The sequence below is a fragment of the Vulpes lagopus genome, chromosome 23 (assembly GCF_018345385.1).
Source record: "Vulpes lagopus strain Blue_001 chromosome 23, ASM1834538v1, whole genome shotgun sequence".
NCBI lineage: Eukaryota > Metazoa > Chordata > Mammalia > Carnivora > Canidae > Vulpes > Vulpes lagopus.
Window position 1 is genome coordinate 33,803,516 of NC_054846.1, and position 24,192 is coordinate 33,827,707.

Here is a 24,192-nt window from a genome sequence, read left to right on the forward strand (position 1 = left end):
TCACCAGCACCGAGAAGAAGAGAGACTGGGGTGCTGTGTTTCCTCAGATCCCTCCCAGCTGAGTTTGCTCAGAGTTGACAATACCCTTCTACCAAAGACCACAGCTCCTAACAAGCAGACTCTAGGGTCTCTGGGTCTTGGTGTTGGCCTCTTTACCTCTTTAGATCAAGGATGGAAGTGGTTCCCTGCTGTTGCCAGCCCTAGGGCAGGGCCCCATCTCACCTGTTTCCCTTAATCCTGCCCACACCTTTGTAAATTGCCCCTTTATTAAGGTCTCCTCCGTTGACTTGCGCCATCTGCTTCCTGCCAGATTCTACTCACCGTGTCCCTCCCAATTCATCAGCTTGGCAGTCTCATCTCTGCCTTGCTTCCCCTGTACGCTGCGTTCCAACAAGCGAACTACTCATGGTTCCTGTGATACAATCACATTGGTCAGTACCCCAGGATGCTCACATTAATTCCTTCGTCTGCAGCACCCCCACATATGCCATGCCCACCCCCCTCCCTTGCATTTCCCTCTCCACCCTGGCCTCTATAGATTCTTGAGATGCCTGTGGTGCAAAAACGCTGGTTTTTTTTTTTTTTAATTTTTATTTATTTATGATAGTCACAGAGAGACAGAGAGAGAGGCAGAGACACAGGCAGAGGGAGAAGCAGGCTCCATGCACCGGGAGCCCGACGTGGGATTCGATCCCGGGTCTCCAGGATCGCGCCCTGGGCCAAAGGCAGGCGCCAAACCGCTGCGCCACCCAGGGATCCCAGGCTGGTTTAATTAAAGTACTGGGACAGGACCCCTGGGGGCAGAAAAGAGCTGCTGCCCTGGGGGGGGGGAGGGGTGACTTGGGAGTTGGGGGACTAAGGAAGAGGGAGGTTTTCAAAAGGGTTTTTGCATGCTAAAGAGGACCTACAAGGTATTGGAGACCTTGCCATTGTCAAATTAAGATTGTTTTTGTTTTCCCCTCTAGTAAAGCAGTTTTGCCCTCTGGAAGTTAGGTTATTGATAAGAATGCTTTTTTCTTGTAAATCACTCAGACATTTGTAAACTGAGGGAGACTCAGGTCTTGCTGTGCTGTGGCCTCTATTAGTTAACTACTTGGTTTTCCCTTCCCCTAGTGTCTGGGCAGGCCGAAGTGCCTGAGGAATGTCACACACATCCCACTTGGTTGGGGTTGTTGGGGGGTAGCGGGGGGGGGTGGGGGGGTGGGTAGTGGGGTTTGAGGGATGTCCGCTGGTGCTTTGCCTTCTGCTCCCTCATTATTACAAAATAGTTTCATTTCAGTAATTAAAAGACCCATTTCTTTTTTTTTTTTCAAGATTTTATGTATTTATTAATGAGAGACAGAGAGAGAGAGAGAGTGGCAGAGGGAGAAGCAGGCTCCATGCAGGGAGCCCAACATGGTACTCCATCTCAGGTCTCTAGGATCAGGCCCTGGGCTGAAGGCGACGCTAAACCGCTGAGCCACCCGGGCTGACCAAAAGACCCATTTCTATGTGAAGTTAAACCACAAAGCTTCTCTGCTCCCCAATCTCCAAGCCCTGGAAGCTACAGTTGGTGCTAGATGGGGCCGGGGAGTGTTTCTATTTCCCCCAGCTAACGTCGGGAATGGTGGATTTTATTCTCTCCATTTCCCCTTCCTTCCCACTTGCTAGGAGGTTTCTGACTCCTGGGTAGAAGCACAGGAGGGAGGCGAGAGGTACATCAAGATCTTGCTGGGATGGACTCCCCAAAGTCATATGGTGATGATTCCTGCCTTTTTTTTTTTTAAGATTTATTTTATTTATTTATTCATGAGAGAGAGAGAGAGAGAGAGGCAGAGACACAGGCAGGGGGAGAAGCAGGCTCCATGCAGGGAGCCCGAGGCAGGACTCGATCCCGCATCTCCAGGATCATGCCCTGGGCCGAAGGCGGTGCTAAACCGCTAAGCCCCCTGGCTGCCCCGGTCCCTGCTCTTTGAATGTTTCAAACTAGCTTTCCCCGAGTTTGAGCCCAGAAAGGATTATCACCGTGGGCACTTCAGGGGGTCTTGCCCACCCCCCCCCCCCCCCCCCCCCCCCGTACATTTGGCTGTATTCCCCGGGGTGTGAGCAGTGCATTTTCCTCTGCAGGTCACTTCAGTGTCCTCCCCAGCTGCCGGGACTCTGGCAGTCTTTGCTGGGACTGGGTTTCTGGCGTCACTTCAGGCCTTCTCGGGCTGCAGTCCTCCCCCCCCGCCCCCCCCAGGTCATATGTGGTCCTGGAAGGACACTCTTGTACCCTTGCCCCCAGGGGGTGTGCTCAGGGCACCGGGTCTCTGGCCTTTCCATTTCAGACACAGGCCCGTGTCACCTCGCATCCCGTGCTCAGTAGACCCCAAGGGTTCCACGGCCAGGTTTGCAGGCACAGCCAGCTCTCCCCCACCCTGTCCCCACAGGTGCAGGAATGGCTGCTGAGGAACCAAACACACTCCCTCCCTCCACCACAGTCCTCCCAACCGGGAGCCGGGTGTTTGCTGGAAGGCCATACCTGCCTCCCCGCACCCTGCTGGCAAGTCCTGCGTGGCCTCCCACCTGCTGTCCTGAGGCCTCCTGTCCCCCCGTCAGCCTGCAGGCCCAGCTGTGGGGATGGATGCCTGGTGGGTGACGGTTGTCCTGCTCGCAGCACCTCAGTGAACCCAGGGCCATGGGTCCTTCTACTGCGCTGGAAACTTCGACAGTCAGTGGCCGAGTCCACTGTCAGACCCGGAGACCCTCGGGCCTTTACTCCCCGGCTCCTGCTCCCCGCAAGAAGGTGCTGCCCCCAGGAACTCTTCTGGCCTCCCCGCCTCCCTTTCCCGTCCTGAGATGGGGGTGGGTTTGAGGGGTGCCCCAGCGGGGAGGAGGTAGACAGTTGAGGAGAAGGGGGGCCAACTCAGCTCAGCCCCTTCCACCCTCCTCTCTCTTCACACCCTTCTGTCTGCAGATCAGGAATATTCTGGTTTGCTCTCTTGGCCGGAGGGCAACGCTGCTCTGTGGGGCTGCAAAGCTGGGACAGGGGGGTTAGGTCACCTCAGGAGCCTGCCAGCAGGCCCGCTTGGCTGTACACAGGCCAGATCCTTGGTTGCTCTATCAGCGGTATCATTGGCGATGGTCTGACCTCCGTCTGTTGGAAATCTGTAGGACTCAGGGCTTTCTCCATCCTGGTGGGAAAGAGGTCTTATTTGGGGCTCACTTAAACACCCTTACAAGCCGTAGAGATTTTGGGGGCCCCCTGAGTCTTTAAAACTTCTCAAATCAGCCCTCAGCTTTTAAAATTAGGGAGATTTTAACTGAAATTCTGGATTTCCAGCTTATGGTAATTTCAATGGTTTGGCAACACTGGGGCTGCATGCCTCATGGAAACCATTCCTGAGACACTACGCAGCCGCTCCCCCTTTCGGTGAGGTCTGCACTTTCCCGTTCTCCCCAGTTTCCAGCAGAGCTCCTGGGTTTAGTAAATAAAAATGCAAGAGGTCTAAAGTTGAAGTTCAGATAAACGTTGATTTGGTTTTGTTTTTAGTGTATGTCCCCTGTAATTCATGCAATTCATTTAGGATACCTCCTACTGTGTCTGGCAATCCTACAATCTAACCTCCCTCACTCCTTGGTGTCTGCTTGGGTTTGGAATCTAAGCATTTCCTACCCTGGGACCCATTTTTACTTGTCTTCATATCATTATTTTTAAAAAATATTTTATTTATTTATTCTTGAGAAACAGAGAGAGGCAGAGACATAGGCAGAGGGAGAAGCAGGCTCCTCACAGGGAGCCCGATGTGGGACTCGATCCCAGGACCCCAGGATCATGACCCGAGCCAAAGGTAGATGCTCAACCACTGAGTCACCCACACACCCCTCTTCATATCTTTAATACCTAATAGCGCGCTCAGTGTTTATGGAATATAGTCTGGGGACCAAAATTCTGTCCCATAGAGAATGTCATTAAGTCTCACAAGATGAATAAAAAGTGATAACCTCTTGCTAAACTCATTTTGGATAAAGATTATACATTTGCAGTTATTCGGGGGGCAAGGGGAAGCCAGCCCTGAACTAAAATTCTGGACCATCAAGTTGTAGGTTTGACTGGGTCACTAACTGAACAGAGTTGAGCATGTCAATGAGCCTCCCTGGAGCCCCAACTAAGGACTATGTATTTGGGGATAATAAATCAGTGGACACGTGAATAGGTTACTTTTTCATGTCCCCAGGCACCATTTCAAGAACTGATCTAATATGAAATAGAATCCTAGAACCCTAGAAATGTATATAGTATACTACTTCTTTTGGAGTTTAAGAGGTCATTAAGTAATGCGCACCATGATTTGATGGCAGCTACTTAGAGGGAAAATATGTATAAATTATCACATCTGATGCCAGTTCAAAACACTACAACCGTGATTGATTTTTTAAAAAATTTGAGTCTAGGGCAGCCTGGGTGGCTCAGCAGTTTAGCACCGCTTTCAGTCCAGGGCGTGATCCTTGAGACCCGGGATCGAGTCCCACGTCGGGCTCCCTGCATGGGGCCTGCTTCTCTCACTGCCTGTGTCTCTGCCTCCCTCTCTCTCTGTGTGTCTCTCATGAATAAATGAGTGAAATCTTTAAAAAAAAAATTGACTCTAGTTGACACACAATGTTACATTATTTTCAGGTATACAACACAGTGATTCAACTTCTCTATACATGATGCTATGCTCACCAGAAGTGCAGCTACCAGGCTAGAACAGTGATATTTTTGGTAAAAGGTATGCCTTATAATGAAGACACTTATATATGGGTATATATGGGAAGTTTGGGAGATGGCTAATTATCTGAAACCTTATGAACAGCAGGACATCAAGCCAGAAGGGTGAATCAACATTTATGGAGCATGTATGTGTGAAGTGCTTTCATTTAAATCAAGGTTTCTCCACTTCAGCACTATTGACATTTGGGGCTGGGTAGTCGTGGAGGCTGTCCCATACATGGTAGGATGTTTAGCAGCATCCCTGAGCTCTATCTACCAGATGCCAAGAGCACCAGACCCCCCGTTATGACAACTATAAGTGTCTCCAGACATTGCCAAACATCCTGGGATGGGGGGATGAGGAGGATGTCCTTGTGAAGAACTACTGATTGAAATTATCCAGTTGAGTTAAATTATTCACAACAACCCAGCAAAGTAAGGCTCCCGTGGTCTTCGCTGTGCCAGGGTCATGCTGTGGTCTATGCAGACCCGGGTGGGAGCCTCCCCCTTTGTCACTCTGGTTTCCCCTTAGTCTCCTGGATACCCAAGCAGTATAACTTGTGCCAAACGTCTCACCAGATTCGACCACAACGTGACACTGTTTCTTCTACTTCTCTTCCTGTATCCCCGGGCTCCGAGAGACCCAGACTGAGTCTGTGGGGCTGGGGAAACTAAGCTATCACGGGGCTGCTGTTTGTCCTGCCTCCCTTCTCTGATGGAAGGTATTCACTCAAACCTTAAAAGTGTCAGGGCACAGAGGGATAAGAATCTAACTCCCATCGAGCACTACCTGCCAAGCAGCAGCTAGTAACACCTGCTTTACCCCTGAGTTGCTCAATTCTAACGTGGGTGGCTCTCGCTCGTTTAAAGGCAATGAACGAACGTTTTCAGGCTACTGTCTGAGCTCTTGTAAGGTAGATGGAGGTTTACAACCCCCAGGGGGGTCTTGCACTGTAAGCTGAAACTGGTCCCTACGTGCAGGGAGCAGCTAGACACTAAACAAAGAGGCAGGTAGGTGGTGGGTGGCAATTTTAATAACAGCAAAGGGAACTTACAGAAGAGGCCTGTCTTAGGTGGCAGTAAGATCAATAGGTCCCAGGATACGTCCTCCAAATCTTAAAAGCTTAGAAAGAGGCCCTCACTGGGTTGGGTTACGTATGTACGTATTCCGTGCAGATGTTTTCAACATCACATCACCATCTCCAGGCTGTTAGACAGGAAAGGCAAGCGGAACATTCCAAGGGGAGGGGGCGTGGAGCCTCTGATCCCCCAGGTCCAGCTCACTGGTCAGTGTACGATGGGATGATTTGATATTCGGATATATTGCAAAATGTTTACCACAGTAAGGTTAGTTAACATATCTTCTGCAAACACATCATTTTGTCGTCATCGTCGTCGTTTTGGTTATGGTAAGAGCATTAAAGCTCTACTCTCAGAGCAACTTTCAAGGATCCAATACAGTATTGTGGATAGTCACCATGCTGTGCATTGGATCCTTGGATCTTATTAGTCCTGTAACTGAAAGTTTGTACCCTTTGACCAACATCTCCCCACGTTTCCCACCGCTCAGCCCTTGGCAACCACCATTCTACTCTGTTTCTGAGTTTGATGTTTTTAAATTCTGCATATGAGAGATCACATAGTATTTTTCTTTGACTTATTTCACCTAGAGGAAAGCCCTGGAAGTCCATTCACATTGTTGCAAATGGCAAGGTCTTCTTGTGTCCAGGGCTGAGTACTGCTCCACTATGTATATAATCACGTAGCACAGGCTCATCCACTCATCTTTTGATGGACACTTACGTTGTTTCCATGCCTTGGCTATTGTAAATAATGCTGCAATGAACCTGAGACTGCAGATACCTTGTCAGTCTCCTGTTTTCATTTCCTTTGGATATATACCCAGAAGTAGGATCACTGGGGCACATGGTATTTCTATTTTTAACGTTTATTTTTTATTTTTAACACCTTGAGGAACCTTGGTACTGTGTTCCAGAGGGGCTGTGCCAGTTATATTGCCATCAACAGCACACATTTTCTTCACAACTTCACCAACACATGCTGTCTCTTGTCTTCTTGATGGTAGCCAGTTGAACAGAAGTGATAGTTCACAGCACTTCTGATGTGGATTTCCTCGATTAGTGATGTGGAACACCTTTTTCCATATAACAGCTGGCCTGTCTTCTTTGGAAAACAGTCATTTTTTTCATGTCTCTCATGAATAAACAAAATCTTTAAAAAAATTGGGAAGATAAATCTATTGGAGGATATAGTTCATATGGATTTGGAAACTGAATTTTGATTGAAATAAATCACCGATGGTCTTCAAAACAAAACAAAAGCTAACACTTTGGTGATTCAAACAGACCTGGTATGTCCGTCCCCTCTGTGTCCTCTCCTATACTCTGGAGCAAAGAAATCCAAAAGAGTTACATGGTCTGGGAATAGGCTGCAAAGTTGCTTCACTCCAAGTGCCACACAGGAATATGAACAGTAGGTGGCACTTTTGTGCTATCTCCAGATTTTCGACCTTTGAAGGGAACTAACTGAAGAAGGACTCCTAAGGGAGAAACAAATGTATATGGTGCTCAAGTGGATAAACTTGATTTCTAATTTGAGCGGAATCTGAAAGAGGAGAGCTAATTATAGGATCAGTTTGTCTTACTTAGTACCTTGTCTCCAACGGTATCTTGCAGATTTCTTATGTAGACTTCCAAATATTGTGAAATATTGTGGCTTTCTTCCAGACTAATAAATTTGCAGTTTGGAGTGGTTCCAAATTACTGTAGCAAGTAGAATTACATGAATTTTTTTTTAAATATTTTATTTATTTATTCATGAGAGACACACACAGAGAGAGAGACCGAGGCAGAGACATAGGCAGAGGAAGAAGCAAGCTCCCTGTGGGGAGCCCGATGCAGGACTCAATCCCAGGACCCCGGGATCACGCCCTGAGCCGAAGGCGAATGCTCAACCACTGAGCCACCCAGGTGTCCTGAATTACATGAATTCAAGCAGGCTTGAAGTTAGGGGAAAAAAAAAAATCCCAATTTGGCCATGTTCCCAAATATCTATCTCTGAGCTTTTGCTCTTTGCAAAGGCGAGGAATAACAAATAAAACAAAATCAAATCAAATGTGGAAAAGCAGTGTGGATTACTAAGAGAACAGTGGAATGGAAACAGAGATGTTCCATTCTTCTTTTTGTAAAATTTACTGTTAGGCTGGGATACAGAATTTTACATGTTTAACAACAGGCCTGCAATCATGCAAAGGGCACTGGTTAAGTCTGGAGGTACCCACGGAAATCTAAAGCTGTGCCCCTTCCTGTGTACCTGGGGCCGGTTACTTCATGCCTCCGCATATCAATTCCCCCATATAGAAATGTACATGGTAATAATAGCATCTCTCTGATAAGATCCTTATGAGGACTAAATGTCAAATTTGTAAGTTATTTATTTATTTATTTATGAGAGAGAGAGAGAGAGAGAGAGAGAGAGAGAGGCAGAGACACAGGCAGAGGGAGAAGCAGGCTCCATGCAGGGAGCCTGACATGGGACTCGATCCTGGGTCTCCAGCATCAGGCCCTGGGCCAAAGGCAGTGCTAAACCGTTGAGCCACCCAGGCTGCCCTTGTAAGTTATTTAGAAGAGTACTCTGCATGTAGTGAGCACACCATAGGTAGAGCGAAAAAAAGTTTCTAAAGTCAATTTGTAGGGTGTGTGGGTGGATCAGTCCATTAAGCATCTGCCTTCAGCTCAGGTCATGATCTCAGGGTCCTGGGATCCAGCCCCACATCTGGCTCCTTGCTCAGCGGAGACTGCTTCTCCCTCTCTCTCTGCCTGGCTCTCCTGCTTGTGCCCTCTGTCAAATCAATCAATCAATCAATCTTTAATTTTTTAAAAAGCCAATTTTTAGGTGATGGGCCAGTGGGTAATCATTTTCCTTCTATTAAGTTAAGAACATGTATTTTCTGACAACAAGCCTAAAACTTTTTTACTAAAAGACTGAGAGAAAAACCTGTACTTAAAAACTTCTCATTTCTTTTGAACTAGTTTCTACATCCCTATCTTTTTCTATTTCTCTAAATCTGCTATACCCACGATTAGACCTCTCTTGGCTGTGAGAAATCCTGACGTCCTGGTTATTCCTCATAGTTTCCAGAATTAGTAGTTTTGATCGAAGTTGAATCTACATCACATCAAATTTACCAGTTTATTCTTCAGTGTACAAGTCAGTGGCCTGAAGAACTTTCACAATGTTTTCAACCACCGCTAGTACCTATTTCCAGAAGGTCGTCTCAAACAGAAACTCTGCTCCCGTTAAACAATAATTCCCCGTTCTCAGGGCATGATCCTGGCGTCCTGGGATCGAGTCCCGCATCAGGCTCCTTGCAGGGAACCTGCCTCTCCAACTGCCTGTGTCTCTGCCTCTCTCTGTGTGTTTCTCATGAATAAATTCAATCTTTAAAAAAAAAAAATAATTCCCCATTCTCCCTTATCCTCACACCTCTAGTGGCCTCCATTCTACTTTGTGTCTCTCTGAATCCAACTATTTGAGGAACCCCATACACATGGGACCATGCAATGTGTGCATCTTTGTATCTGGCTTATTCACTTAGTGTATTGTTTTCAAGTTCCAGTCACATTGTAGTAGCACTGGAATGTCATTCCTTCCTATGACCAAATAACGGTCGTTGTAGGTACCTGTCACATTTGTAGTATCATCTGTTGGACAGGTGAGTTGTTTCTACTTTTTGACTGTTGTAATGTTGCTATGAACCTTGATGCACAAGCATCTATTCTGGTCTCTGCTTTCTTTTTATTTTTATTTTTTTAAAGATTTTATTTATTTATTCATGAGAGACACACACAGAGAGAGGCAGAGACACAGGCAGAGGGAGAAGCAGGCCCCACGCAGGGAGCCCCGCGCGGGACTCGATCCCGGGACCCTGGGGTCACGCCCTGGGTGGAAGGCAGGCGCTCAACCGCTGAGCCCCCCAGGGATCCCCTAGTCTCTGCTTTCAATACTTTCCTGTATGAACCCAGGAGGTGGGATCCCCGGTGGCTCAGCGGTTGAGCGTCTGCCTTCAGCCCAGGGTGTGATCCTGGGGTCCTGGGATCGAGTCCCACGTCGGGCTCCCTGCATGGAGCCTGCTTCTCCCTCTGCCTGCGTCTCTCATGAATAAATAAAATCTTAAAAACAAAACAAAACCCAGGAGTTAACTTATGGAGGAAGTGCCAAACTGCTGTGCACAAAGCTACCACATTTTACATTCAAAGCAGCACCCCAAAACTGTTTTTAAGTATGTGTGTGTGTTTGTTTGTTGTTTTTCAGTTAAACCTAGCCTGGGGATAAGCCCCGCTTAGACTCCCGCGGCAGGGCAGCGCGTTGATGGGCCGCTGGGGTGGGACGCGCCAGCCGCGCTACAGCAGTTCCTGGACTAGTGACCCGGCGGAGACCCCGGCGCGCCTGCGGGGCCCTGAGCCCGCACGCACAGGCCGCAACAGGCGCCTCTGGGCCCTCCGAGCCCAACGGCGGCCGGTCCACAAACTTGGGCTTGAGCCGATCCCGAGACCTAGAGGCACCTCCTGGCTGCTTTCGGTTGCGACTACAGGGTCGACGAGGGCCTGGCCGCAGGTGGGGGCTCACCTGCCCCGGTCCCCGCCGCCCCGGGCCCTCCCAGGCGTGGGCCGTCGCCGCCTCGTTTCCTTCGCTGCCAGTAACGCGTATCTCGGTGCGTTTCGCGGTGTCCCGCCGCGCTGAGGCAGGGCCAGAGAGGGAGACGGACCCCGCAGCGCGAGCTCGGCCCCGCGTCACCGAGGCCTCGGCTTGCGGACGCCGCCATCGGGTCGACCCGGGGCCCTCGCGGCCGCTCGAGCTTCTCCCCGAGGCTCCCTGCGGCCGCGGCTGTCACGGCGTCGTCCGTCCACCAGCATCTGTGATTCACATCGCGACGCTCATCGTGCCCCACGTGGCGACTACCTGAGTACAGGTGTGTCCTCCGGGGGCTCAGCCCCCGCGCGCGAATCAGCGACCACCGAGCCGCCCGCCCTCCCTCCCTCCGTCCCGGGGCTGGCGCCGACCTCCCGCAGCCCGGGGGGCGCTGTCTCTTTAACATGCAATAGAACTCCGAGCGCATCGATCAGGAGCCTCCCAACCCTGCGGCCCAGCGGCCGCGTTTCCAGCCCCGGCTCGACTTCCCCCGTGCCGGGCTCGAAGCGCGGGGGTCCCTAAGCCGCAGCTTCCGTGCGCGGCCACACCTGCCCCCGCGGCGTCCCGCCTGCCCCGCGGCGGGGGCCCGCTCCCTCCCGCGCCGGCACGCTTCGGGGCTCGGCTGGCCACGCCTGGAGCGCGGGGTTTGACTGGGCCGCCGTTGTTGTAGCGACCGGGAGGCGCCGCCGCTCCGGGCGGACGGTTCCGGGCGCCGCACGGTCCCCCCTCCTGCCCCGTCCCCTCCCTTCCCCCCGAGGCCCCTCGCCGGCGGGAGCCCGGCGCCGACCGCTCCTCCCATGGCCGCCGCCCCGGTAAGGAGGGGCTGGGGGCGCCTCGGCGGGGCTGCCGCGCCCGCACCTGGCGGGAGGCGGAGGCGGGTGTCCGCGTCTCCCGCCCCCGCGCCCCGGGCCCGTAGCCCCTAGCCCCGGCCTCGTCTCCCGGCCTCGTCCCCGGCGCTCCTCCCGCGCCCCCGGGGCCCCCGGCCGCGCCCGGGCCGCCCCGCGGCCCCCAGAGCTCTCGAGGCTTCCCGCGGAGCGCCTGCGTCAGAATCGGCCCGCGGGCTGCCGCCGCGAGGGGGCCGGGCCGCGCGCTGTGCCTCCCGGGCCCGGGGACGCGCATTCGGGGGGGTCCCCGGGGGGAGGGGCGGCCCGGGGGAGCGGGGTCCCGGGGCGCGGAGCGCGTGCGGGCGCCGGGCGCCCCCGTCCCGCGGGCTCGCGCCTCCGAGGCCGCACCCGCCCGCAAACCCGCCCGCAAACCCGCCCGCTCTCCTTCCAGGAGGACCCGGTCCTGGAGCGGTATTTTAAGGGCCACAAAGCTGCGGTCACCTCCGTGGCCTTCAGTCCCAGCGGCAAACAGCTTGGTGAGTTCTGGGCTGGGTCTGTCTCGCCGTCGTTGCCGGCGAGTTGGCAGATGCTCCACCGACCGGTCCACGCTGCGCCGCGGGGCGCCCCGGGACCCGGCGGAGGTGCCGCGGCCGGAGAGGCGGGCCCCGCGCTCCGTGGGTCCGGCCCCCCTCCCCTCCCCTCCGCTCCCCCCTCCTGTCCTCCCCGACCCCTTCCCCTCCGCTCCCCTCCCCTCCTCTCCGCTCCTCTCGACCCCCTCCTCTCCGCTTCCCTCCCCTCCTCTCCGCTCCCCTCCCCTCCTCTCCTCCCCGACCCCCTCCCCTCCACCCCCTACCCCGTCCCCTCCCGGTCCCCTCTCCTCCCCTCCCCTCCTCTCCGCTCCCCTCCCCTCCTCTCCTCCCCGACCCCCTCCCCCTCCCACCCCCTACCCCCGTCCCCTCCCGGTCCCCTCTCCTCCCCTCCCCTCCTCTCCGCTCCCCTCCCCTCCTCTCCTCCCCGACCCCCTCCCCTCCACCCCCTACCCCGTCCCCTCCCGGTCCCCTCTCCTCCCCTCCCCATCCCCTCCGCTCCCCTCCCCTCCTCTCCTCCCCGACCCCCTCCCCTCCACCCCCTAACCCCGTCCCCTCCCGGTCCCCTCTCCTCCCCTCCCCGTCCCCTCCGCTCCCCTCCCCTCCTCTCCTCCCCGACCCCCTCCCCTCCACCCCCTACCCCGTCCCCTCCCGGTCCCTCTCTCCTCCCCTCCCCGTCCCCTCCGCTCCCCTCCCCTCCCCTCCTCCCCGACCCCCTCCCCTCCACCCCCTACCCCGTCCCCTCCCGGTCCCCTCTCCTCCCCTCCCCGTCCCCTCCGCTCCCCTCCCCTCCCCTCCTCCCCGACCCCCTCCCCTCCACCCCCTACCCCGTCCCCTCCCGGTCCCCTCCTCTCCCCTCCCCTCCGCGGGCCCCCGCCGGGCCGAGGACTTTCGCGGACTAACCACCAGGAGGAGTGAGTGGGAAGGGGAGGGGTTTGTCCTCGGCCGGGGAGGGGGGAGGGGGGCGGGGGGAGGGTGGGGTGTTGGCTGGAGAGTTTGTGAAAAGTTGTGAGCGGAGCCGGAGCCGGATCCGGAGGACGCGGGGAGAGAGAAGTTGTGGCTGCGCCGGACGCCGAGGCCCGAGCGGCGGCAGGTGACCCCGGCAGCCGCCCCAGGCTCGCTGCGGCCCGAGCCCGAGCCCCGAGCCCAGCCCCGAGCCCCCCCCCCCCCCCCGCGGGCCGCAGCCCCCCTGCCGGCGGCGTCCGCGCCGTAGCCATGAGGGTCCGGGTGGCCGCGAGGTGGACCTGGGCGCGCAAAAGCTGCCTGTTGCTGGCGCTTCTGACCGTGGCCTATATCCTGGCGGAGCTCTCGGCCTCCACCTTCCACGCCTCCCCAGCAGCCGACCTCGCCCGCGAGCGGGGCCCCAGACAGCTCGCAGACCCCCGGCAAGAGGCAGAGGGCTTGTCCCGACCGCTGTACAAGAAGCCCCCGGCGGACTCCCAGGCGCTCGGGGAGTGGGGAAAGGCCAGCAAACTGCAGCTCGGCGGGGGCGAACTGAAGCAGCAGGAAGAACTTATTGAGAGATATGCCATCAACATCTATCTCAGTGACAGGATCTCCCTGCACCGCCACATAGAGGATAAGAGGATGTACGAGTGCAAGTCCAAGACGTTCGACTACCGGAGCCTCCCCACCACCTCCGTGATCATCGCTTTCTACAATGAAGCCTGGTCCACCCTGCTCCGCACCATCCACAGCGTCTTAGAGACCTCCCCTGCGGTCCTTTTGAAGGAGATCATCTTGGTGGATGACTTGAGCGACCGAGCCTATTTGAAGGCGCAGCTTGAAACTTACATCAGCGACCTCGACCGAGTCCGCTTGATCAGAACGAGTAAGCGCGAGGGGCTGGTGAGAGCCCGCCTCATTGGGGCCACGTTCGCCACTGGGGACGTCCTCACTTTCCTGGATTGTCACTGCGAGTGTAACTCCGGCTGGTTAGAACCACTCTTGGAGAGAATTAGTGAAGACGAAACAGCGGTCGTTTGTCCTGTTATAGACACCATCGATTGGAATACCTTTGAATTCTATATGCAGACCGGGGAGCCCATGATTGGTGGGTTTGACTGGCGCCTGACCTTCCAATGGCATTCTGTCCCCAAACATGAGAGGGACAGGCGGAAATCGAGAATCGACCCCATCAGATCGCCCACCATGGCTGGAGGACTGTTTGCCGTCAGCAAGAAATATTTTCAGTACCTTGGAACATACGACACTGGAATGGAAGTGTGGGGAGGCGAGAACCTTGAGCTGTCTTTTAGGGTGTGGCAGTGTGGCGGGAAATTGGAGATCCACCCGTGTTCCCATGTGGGCCATGTGTTCCCCAAGCGGGCGCCATATGCTCGGCCCAATTTCCTCCAGAATACTGCCCGGGCAGCGGAAGTGTGGATGGATGAGTACAAAGAGCATTTCTACAACCGAAACCCTCCAGCGAGGAAAGAAGCTTATGGTGATATTTCTGAAAGGAAATTACTGCGAGATCGGCTGAAGTGCAAGAGCTTTGACTGGTATTTGAAAAACGTATTTTCTAATTTACACGTTCCAGAGGATAGGCCAGGCTGGCATGGAGCTATTCGCAGTATGGGGATCTCTTCTGAGTGTTTAGATTATAATTCTCCTGACAACAACCCGACAGGTGCCAACCTTTCACTGTTTGGATGCCACGGTCAAGGAGGCAATCAATTCTTTGAATACACTTCAAACAAAGAGATAAGGTTTAACTCTGTGACAGAGTTATGTGCAGAGGTTCCTGAGCAAAAAAAATACGTAGGGATGCAGAATTGTCCAAAAGACGGGTTCCCTGTTCCAGCAAACATTGTTTGGCATTTTGGAGAAGATGGGACCATTTTTCATCCACACTCGGGGCTGTGTCTTAGTGCCTTCCGGACACCTGAGGGTCGATCTGATGTTCAGATGAGAACTTGTGATGCTCTAGATAAAAATCAAATCTGGAAGTTTGAGAAATAGAAGAGCACAATAGCACTTTCTTTCTTAGCTGACAATAGCTTCATGAAAATCAAAGAGCCTTTAAAGAACCTCAGTGAAGATTGTATTTTATCAGAAATCACTCACTGGTCATCTGCGAGAGCTCTGTGAAAGCTGTTTCATTTTGGTATAGAACACTGAAAGTGGGTGCCTAGAGAGCTGCTGTTTAATATTTCAAAGTGCCTTACTCATACGTTGTTTTATTTAAGAGCTTTGTCAGTATGGTTTCTTCTCCTTGAAGAAGTTGACTGTGAATTGAGATACACAAAACATTTAAGCGCCAGACTTGATACTAAAGAATGTAAAAGTCTAAGCAGAATGAAGGATGATTTATGTTGACGAGTAAGTTTGTTTGCCCATCCCTTTAAAAACAAAACTCACAAATGGCGTGGTTTGAGCTATTGCTGTTTTGGCTGTATATAGGATTTGAATTTCTTTTTGCTAACACATTACATTTTAGGTGTTATTTCTTTAATTTTCCTTTAATCAAGAAGAAATCAAAGAAAGTTGATCTTAAGGAAAAAAGTTTAGATGTATGTTTCATTGGAAGAGGGCATTAATTTGAATGTGAGTTCGGAGGTCTTTTTAACATGCAGACATCTCGGAAAAAAGTACACCCGCATCTGAATGAAACGGGGCGATATTTACATTCCACACTCGGTGAGCTATTACACTTCACTGATCTGTATTGATACCTCATATTGCTCTGAATTTGTAAGCTGTCCTCTCTGTGAACTCTTTTTGTGTGTGGGGGGCATTTTCTGGTTGCACTTCCTTAAGTTATGAATGTCCTGGAGAGGGACTCATTCACAACATTGTGCTTCCCTTTGTTAATGCTTAATTGTTTAAAGTAAACAGAGTTGTTGGCTCTCTGAAGTTAAACCCAACTGTGTTTACTGAAATGTGTGAAACTGAAAGTGGGCCCCAAGCTACAAAGGCTGTGGGATTCTTCGAGTCATTCTTCCTGATGAGGAAGGATTTATCATAAACCAAGGAGAAAGACTGCCTGGGCACTGGTGAATAATGCTGCGTTGCAGCCTGTTTTCAGCACCAAGCCGGGCACTCAGGCAGCTTTCAGAAAGTGGGTGCATGAATGAATGATGAATGAATCAATGAATGAATGAATAGCTCAGCCGTGGTCCTTTCATGATTTTGGTCCTGTCATTTGACCAAAAGACTCTGTTTTGAGTTTTAGTTTTCTCATCTGTAAAACGTGGGTGCTGGATTAGATCTCAGCGATCCCTTCCAGCTCTGAAATGTTGTGATTACATATTACAATCAATCTTGCAGTCTTTATAACACTTTTTACGACCTCACTTTTAACACCAATAATGTGGGGCAACTTTCAGTCCAGTTATGAAGCTGGAAAAGAGGGAGTTTTAAAATTAAGTGAGCTGAGGGGCACCTGGGTGGCTCAGTTGGTTAAGGGTCCGGCTCTTGATTTTAGCTCAGGTCATGATCTCTGGAGTCATGGGATCGAGCCCCACATCTGTGGGCTCTGTGCTAAGGGGGGCACCCACATGAGATCCTCTCCTTCCCTCTGCCCCTCCCCACTCTCTCTCTCTCTCTCTCTCTCTTTCTTTCGAATGAGTAAATCTCTAAACAAAAATTAAGTGAGCTGAGCTCAACTGAAGTGGTTTAGTTTGAATTGAGTGGAAAGTTGTGGTCAGTGTTTGTATTCGTTTTATTTTGACAGTTGTTGAACCAATTTTGTTTTTATCTTTACTCTTTCAAACTCTAAAAGTAATCTTTTGGCCTAAGAATATAAATATTTTCCAAAACAAATTATCCGAGAAGTAAGTATACTTTTTTTTTTTTTAAAGGAAAAAAAGTATGTTTACTAGTATTATTTCAATGCCATATCCAGAAATCACAGGCTGAGTTTAGGATTAAATCTCAATTAGTTTGCTTTGGTCCAGATTTATGAAAAATGCATACTCCATAGAGAATTAATCCACAGTATTCATAAGTAAAGTTTTTTCAGTGTGTACATGATGATTGGAGGGAAGAAACTTGGCAAAATGTGACTTTAATTTCAAAAAGTAAAAGTGCTATGTATCTTGAATATTTTATTTCTCTTTTGCTTCTTAAAATGAAAGTGCGTTAATAACTTTCATTAAGTTATTTAGCACCCTTAAAGTTTATCAAAGAATTGTCCAAATTCCATTTGCAACATACATGGCCATGGGTGTAATTTAAGAAGGACTTATAATAATACTCTGAATGTTGCAGAAATGGTTGACAGCAGTTGTTCTCCTAAACCCACCCTCTTCCTCTTGCCCAGTCTACTTTTTAATTTAAATGACCCATTCTCTTTTTGTTTATTTATTTTTTTGTTCTTGTTAGCCCCTATCAATCAGAAAAACTAAAATTGATGTGTTCTGAAAGTACTTATTGGAATTATTTTATTCCAGTATCTTGCTGCTCCTGTCAAAAAATTAAGGGGTCATTGAAAAGTAAAGTACTTGATTGTTTACCTATTGCCTAAATTGCAGGACGTGACCCATTAATGTTTTTGGAAGGAATATTTGGAAAGTGTCTTACGTATATCAATAACTTGAAAGTGTCTGGTTGTTCATTCCTCCTGATAGTGTAGGTAACAGAAGAAAGAGACTTCCATATTTTCATCTATAGACATTTCCGATTTAATTTCAAAAACACACGGTCAAATTGCAAACAAAATTTATTTTGAATTCCCTAGTTCCAGTTTATTGGTACCAAAGTTCTCTTTTGCTGTAGACAATTAAGAGTTGACCTTTTAAGTTACTTTACATACTAATAACAGTTTCAGTACGATACTTGGTAGACAAGAGGTTTCCATTTTAAATGGTCACTGTCATTTAGTGTCCAGTTTTATGAGTAGATTGTCTAAATCGGCAATTCTAGCAGTCATCTTTTAAACAAATGGTAACCTAGTCATCTGCAGGATCTCTGTAACTCAGAATAACTTGTTTGTAAAAGAAGATCTGTTTACTCTCCCAGGGGTAGGTTCCTGCACATTCATTTTATGTTGGCAAATCAGACTTTTCTAGGTTGAAGTCAAGAAGTTATTTTTTAAGTTGTATAGTCTTAGTGGTTTTAGGATCTCAGTTTTAATTAATAAAATATTTAGTGTTGACTTGTTTGTCCCTTTAAATTGCTGTTTTAATCATATTTTTAAAAGAGCACAAAAAATGTTGGGGTTCAGATTAATCTCTTTTGAACAATGAATTTTTTTTCCTGTATGATGAGCAGTTTCCATCCTCTTTTCTCCCTTTGTTAATGGTTTTTGCAATATTGATTAAGACATAAAATAAAATGTGTGGCTAATTATTTTTGCAAATGGATTCTAATGATTTTAGTCTGTGGGGTCATTGTTTCTATTGTGCACATTTGTTGATGGTAACAGAGGTGAGTTAAGTTTGTAATTATTTTGCTTGTTTGAAAATATGGACAGAATATTAAAAAGTCAAAGTTCCTGCATTATTTTGCAAGGTGTCATTAACCAAGTATTCTGAAGTGGTGTTAGCACTACTAATGCATGCATTAACTATTTATAAACAAACAGGAAATGATCCCCCAGGCCTCTGGGACCCACTGGGGAAACAAGTGAGCACCTGGGCACAGTAACACCAATTTCAAAACCTTAGGCTAAAAAGAAATATGTCTATTCTGTAAAGCACGTAGCCTCACATTTCCCTTAACCTTCTTTCTGCATCACCGCATCCCAAGTGCCTTTCCTGTCCACCAGTCACATCTCTCCTCCTCCTTAGTGATTCTGCCCACTGCCCTATACCCCTGCATCTCCGCAGCCTGCGATGCTGCCTGGGAATTACTCTTCTGAGTGCGCAGTGGGGAATCACTATGCTAAGACGTCAGATGTCTTACAGCCACATACTTGAGCTCAATGTTATTTTTATTGATCTTTTGTTTTATATATAGTTTAAAAAATTACTATAAATACATATGTTATAATCTTGCTCTCCTACTAAGTGATGGCAATGCTGTGCAAATCATTTTATCTCTGTTTCGGTTTCATGAAAGTAAAAAATGACTGGGAAAATCATAGGGACAGTACTACATAGTGTTTGCCAGGGGTTGGGGGAGGGAGGACCAGAGAATTGTTGCTAATGAGGATGGGGATTTTTCTGTGGGCAGGTGGGGATGTGATAAGAATGTTCTGGAATTAGATAATGACATTGGTTGTACAACTTTGATTTTTTTAAAAAAGATTTTATTTATTTATTTATAAGAGACAGACGGGGGGGAGGGGGGCAGAGACACAGGCAGAGGGAGGAGCAGGTTCCATGCAAGGAGCCTGATGTGGGACTCCATCCTGGGACTCCAGGATCACACCCTGAGCTGAAGGCAGATGTTCAACCGCTGAGCCACCAGGCATCCCTCATTGTACAACTTTGGGTAATAAATTGAATTATAGCTGTAAGTGGAAATCAGTTTTTATTGGAATTTTTTCCTAAAATTAAGGAAAAACTTCAGTCAATCCTTTTGAACAGGAAGTAGGAATTATTATAAAAGGTGAAATGAATTTGTGAATTGTGTAGAACTGAAGAGTAGACAAGTCCTTACAACTTGCTAATAATCAGACACTACTTTTCCTTTTGTGCCAAGCTCAGTCACTTTCTCAGGTTGGCCTGGGAGAGTTGTCTACTGCAGGCCAGGGGGTGTCCTTGGCTCTCTGGTTACTATTCTAACTCTCTTGTTTGCATGTATCTAATCTTGTTCAAAGGGGGAAATGGGAGGTACTCTATTTATTTAGTACTTCTTTATTTAGTTAATGCTGCTGTGTGCCAGATGCTGCTTTATGCCCTGGGTATACATTCAGAAGTGAACAAAACGTATGCTTCTTCAGATGGAATTCACAGTCCAATGAGAGAGACAAATATTAATTAGTAAACACACAAATCATGTGCAGGTACAACTGGAAACAGGAAAAGGTGAACACACTGTAAAGAAAAGAAAGAGTTCTTTGAAGAATAACAGTGGTGACATATGTTTTTGGGATCAAGGAACACTCCTCTGTGGGAGTTCAATTTAGCTCAAGGCCTGAAGAAGGAGTTAGCTAGGCAAAGACTAGAGAGAGAATAGCATATGCAAAGACCAAGGGTGGGGAAGAACTTGTCCTTGATCAAGGAAATAGAAGGCCAGAGGCACCTGGCTGGCTCATTCAGAAGAGCATGCAACTCTTCATCTCAGGGTTGTGAGTTTAAGCCCTGTGATGGCTGTAGAGATTACAGTTGTGGAGAGTGATTATCAATTGTATAAGGAGAAAAATGAAAAAAAAAAAGTATATAGTGTGTGTTTATATATACATATATATTTTATATATTATATATGTAAAAAATCTTCAGAAAAAAATTACTTAAAAAAAAAAAAAAAGACCAGAAGAGAGAGTCCGTAGCTTTGGGAATTGAGTTTCTACGGGAAGACAGAGGCAGTTTGGGGAAGGTCTTGGAGGTTAGACTAGGTCAAATGGTGGTGCTTTAAAAGATAAGTTTATGTCCCTGAAACCTGTAAATGTGACCTTGTGGGGGGGAGGGGGAAGAGTCCTTTCCAGATGTAATTAAGTTAAATATCTTCAAAAGAGATCATCCTGGATTATCTTGGTGAGCCTTGAATCCAATGACAAACGTTCTTATGAGAGACACACAGAGGAGATAAGAGAAGAAGGCTGTGTGAAGCCAGAGGCAGGGATTGGAGTCATGCATCCATGAGCCAGAGATCTGGAGGCATCAGACATTGGAAGAGGCAAGGACTGGGATCTCCTTTAGAACTTAGATTCTTGCCAGCACCTTGATTTTGTACTTCTGGTCTTTAGCACTGTACAAGAAAATTTCCTTTGCTTTGAGCCTCCCAGTTTGTGGCAACTTACTATGGCAGCCACAGGAAAGTAAGACAGAGGCCATATTTTAGGAATTTGGTTCTGAAAGTTGTAAAAAGTTGTTGAAGGATTTTAAGTAAGGGAATGGCATGGTCTGATTTATACCTCAAAAAGATCATTGTGGCTATTATGTGGATACTGAACTATATTAGTAGAGAAATAAGTTAGGAGCTATTTTAGTAACAACAACAGGAGATGATGGTGGTTCAAACTAAGATGGTGGCCTTCAAATTAGGGCAGTAATCTGGGAAAGAGAAATTTGGGAATTGTTAGCATACAGATGGTATTTAAAGTTGTCAAAAATTCAGAAATAACAAGTAAAACCAAGCAATCTCTGAAATAGAAATTATTAAAAGTTTGTTGTGTGTATACCATAAAGACAGTTTGCAAACTGAGAGTACTCAAAACATGGAATGAGGCTCAGAGGTACATTATAAAGCAGCTTTTGTAGTAAGAGAGCAGTGACTTTATTCTTCACGGTGATTGCTTGTAATATTAGAATTTTCTTAAATGATAGGGTATTGGTCAGCAGTTAACCTTGGGAAACAGTTCAGGTTTTGCTTATGATTTCCAGAGACATAAGCAAGAAATGACCCAGATCAAGTTAGTTTTACAAAATAAGCTAAATTAATCTTTGTTTGTATGACTAAATAGGTTTTGTCTGCTCAGGGAATTTTCAAGGCTGGCCTCCATTTGTTTTTAATTTTTAGCAGTAATGGGAATATTTGAGATCACCTGGGAAGAACATAGAACAATGAGGGCAATGGCCCAAGTCTGAGTCCTAAAGATCTCCAACCTCTAGACCAGAAGAAGAAATGGCAAAAGAATCTAAGAAGGAATAATCAGAAAGATAGGAGAAAAACCATGACGGTAGAGTATCACGAAAGCCAAGGTCCAGGGTGGAGTAGAATTGTTGAATTGAGAGGAGAAGATACTAGATAGTCATTAAGGGGGTGGGGGTGGGGGGCTGGGTGGCTCACTCAGTTAAGCACCTGACTCTTGATTTTGGTTCAGGTCATGATCCCAGGGCCGTGAGATCGAGTTCCACATCAGGCTCTGTGTCATTAGGAGAGCGGGGAGGGGACTGTCGCAGAACTAAGCACTGCTGGGCAGTGTAGAAGATCCATGTGAAATGAGTGGATCTGAATTTACAGTGTTTCCAGCCTGTTTGGGGGTGGATCTAGCCCTTTTCACTGGTACAGATATGGTCCCAAAAAAGGCAGAGTGATTGGGACTTGGCTGGGGAAATTTGAAGGAAGGAGGGAGGGCCAAGGGATTGAATATATGTGTAAGAGAGTGATTATAAGTTGGAGAGAGAAATGAAGACAATGAGAGAGCCTCAGGGGAGAATATAGGTCAACAGATTGGAGTTCTGCCCAAGATAGAAGTAACTTGACTCTGCCGTAAGGAGTACTGGTCGTCAGGATGCTGACTTTCAGTTTATGATCTGAGAATGTTCAGGTTCTGCTGATGACAAGATGCAGGGTGTGGCCACTGAACGAGTTGCTGAGGAAGTGTGGAAGAAAAGGGCTTTGGAGAGTCCTGGTTGTCTCGTTGGTCTGAATTGCTCTTCATTTTCACTCTGCTTGGCTGGCTCCTCCTTGTCCTTGATGCCTCTACTTAAAATGCTACTAATAACTCATCTAAATTCCACCCCCACACAAAATTCTCTTTATGACTTCCTGACTTATCTTTCGTGTCTGTTAGCACAATTTAAAATGATATGTTTGCCTGTTATTGACTTGTTTGCCTCTTCTTCATCTGAATGCAAGCTCCCTGGTTAGAGATTTTGCGTATTTTGTTACTTAGGACTTTCCCTGCCCCTCCGACAATGCCTTATGTGTTGTAGGGGTGAGATAGCTGTTGAATGAGCTAATAATATCAGGAGTTGGAGAGGAAAATTGTGACCCGACGTAGGTGAAATGTGAAAGAGAAAATGATTGCCCCCTTGAGAGGGTTTCAGGGAACTTGGGGCTCCCAAGCAGAGTCAGGCATAAGTGGTTGAGGAGAAGGGACTTTCAGGGAGGAGAAGGTGGGTATAGGGAGAGCATCTAGTGGGTGTTTGTCTGGCCCAGTGGTAACTTTTGGAAAGGAGAGCATAGGTGTTGGGTCACCCAGGGGGACATCCAAGCATTCTGGGAGTGAGTACGTGTAATTGATGACCAGAGGGGCTCAAGGCTTCTACTTCTGGTCATGGCTGAGAGAAACAGAACATAAAGTATGGCAGATTTATACCTGATAGCCTTTTAGAAGGTGGTGGGCTCTTGGGTTTCACAGGGTGGGTTGGGAAGGATCGAGGAAAGAGGATGGGAAGACTCAGTAACCTGTGAAGTGTTTCCATCCCTTTTTACAGATGAAGGTTCACTAACTTTGCTGAACTCTATAGGGCTAGTTTGGAGTCTGATTCCTTTTAGACCATGCTTACTACACTAGTAAGATAATTACTTAGTGTCAGCTAGAAGGAACACATGATTAAATATTCCCTCATTCAGGGCAGAGGAGTGTTCAGTTAGTTCCATCATTTATTTATATTATTATACAGTACTTGAATAGCACAAACTAATTCTGAAAGTAGTAAAGTTTATCTAGTAAAGATTAGAATATTATCTTTTTATTGGGCAGCCTTCTTTTATCTAAGTTTATAGATGTATATGCTTGGGAATTACATATTTTTTTTTTCTTAAAAATAATTATAGAGAACTCCTTCTTGTAGATTTCCTTAGAAGATGTCCTTGTTTATTTTTCCTTGAAGAAGACAGCCTTGAAAAAAAAAAAAAAAAAAAAAAAAAAAAAAGACAGCCTTGAGTTTCTTTTTATGACCCAAAGACCAGTACGAACCTGGAAATGCAACAGGAAGTACAAAATCATGATGCCCTCAAACTAGAAATCTGAGTTTATTTCTGATAGTCGGGTATGAATGGGACATAATCAGAAGGACCTCTGAAATAGTTGAAAGATTCAAGAATTTGTATATAAGGTGATCTGAATTATTAGGACTCTCTTGAATATGGGGAAGAAAGGCCTGAGAGGGATATAATCCAAATGCACAAAGTTGCGAAACATACTATATTGTGATTACAGACTTTTTGGTAAGTTTAAAAACATGTACTCTTTGACCCATTCATAATTCCTTTGGGAATTGATCACAGTGATATACTTGCACACATCAGAAATGACACAGGTACAGTACACTATCATTTGTGAAAGGGCAAGATTGTAAACAACCTACAGGGGGTAGACTGGTTAAATAAGTTAAGGTGTAGCTACAGTAGAATACCATGTAGCTATCAAAAAGATGGCATATTCCCCTCCAGTCACAAATGGGTAATTGGTAATCCAGCTTGCCTGTCTGCCTGAAAACAACTGCAAAATGATACAAAATATATGAGGCAACCATAGTCAGGCATTAAGCAACAGAGCTTGCAAAATTGTAATGATCCCTTGCAAGGAAGGAAAACACACAAGGGGAACCCCAGAACAGGTACAGCAGAAACA

The 24,192-nt window shown here is 48.1% G+C and overlaps 2 protein-coding genes and 1 long non-coding RNA gene across 9 annotated transcripts in view; 2 read left to right on the forward strand and 1 right to left on the reverse strand.

Annotated features, from left to right (window-relative positions):
* Nucleotides 1–5,598: 5,598 nt before the first annotated feature.
* On the reverse strand, nt 5,599–11,890 carry LOC121480990. Of its 2 annotated transcripts, none has more exons than XR_005985175.1 (3): nt 11,752–11,890; nt 7,387–7,497; nt 5,599–7,274 (listed from the first exon to the last, which is right to left on the reverse strand). It is a non-coding gene; the product is annotated as an uncharacterized LOC121480990 (long non-coding RNA). The 2 variants fall into 2 exon arrangements; XR_005985174.1 differs by lacking the exon at nt 11,752–11,890 and adding an exon at nt 8,993–9,632.
* POC1B (POC1 centriolar protein B) overlaps nt 10,575–24,192 on the forward strand; it is a 93,501-nt gene continuing 79,883 nt past the window's right edge. The window contains exons 1-2 of one of the 6 annotated variants that reach the window (XM_041737963.1): nt 10,575–10,706; nt 11,702–11,786. Coding sequence is in view for 2 of the 6 variants with exons in the window: in XM_041737961.1 (XP_041593895.1) it covers nt 11,224–11,238; nt 11,702–11,786 (100 nt within the window). In the remaining 4 variants the exon portion in view is untranslated. Of the gene's footprint in view, nt 10,707–11,095; nt 11,239–11,267; nt 11,787–12,667; nt 12,752–15,031; nt 15,162–24,192 lie in introns of those variants that run through there. The other 5 variants (XM_041737961.1, XM_041737966.1, XM_041737967.1 and 2 more) reach the window with 5 other exon arrangements.
* Nucleotides 12,772–18,131, forward strand: GALNT4 (polypeptide N-acetylgalactosaminyltransferase 4). The gene has a single exon (XM_041737960.1). It carries the CDS (start codon nt 13,053–13,055, stop codon nt 14,799–14,801), a length of 1,749 nt encoding a protein of 582 aa, XP_041593894.1. The 5' UTR covers nt 12,772–13,052; the 3' UTR covers nt 14,802–18,131.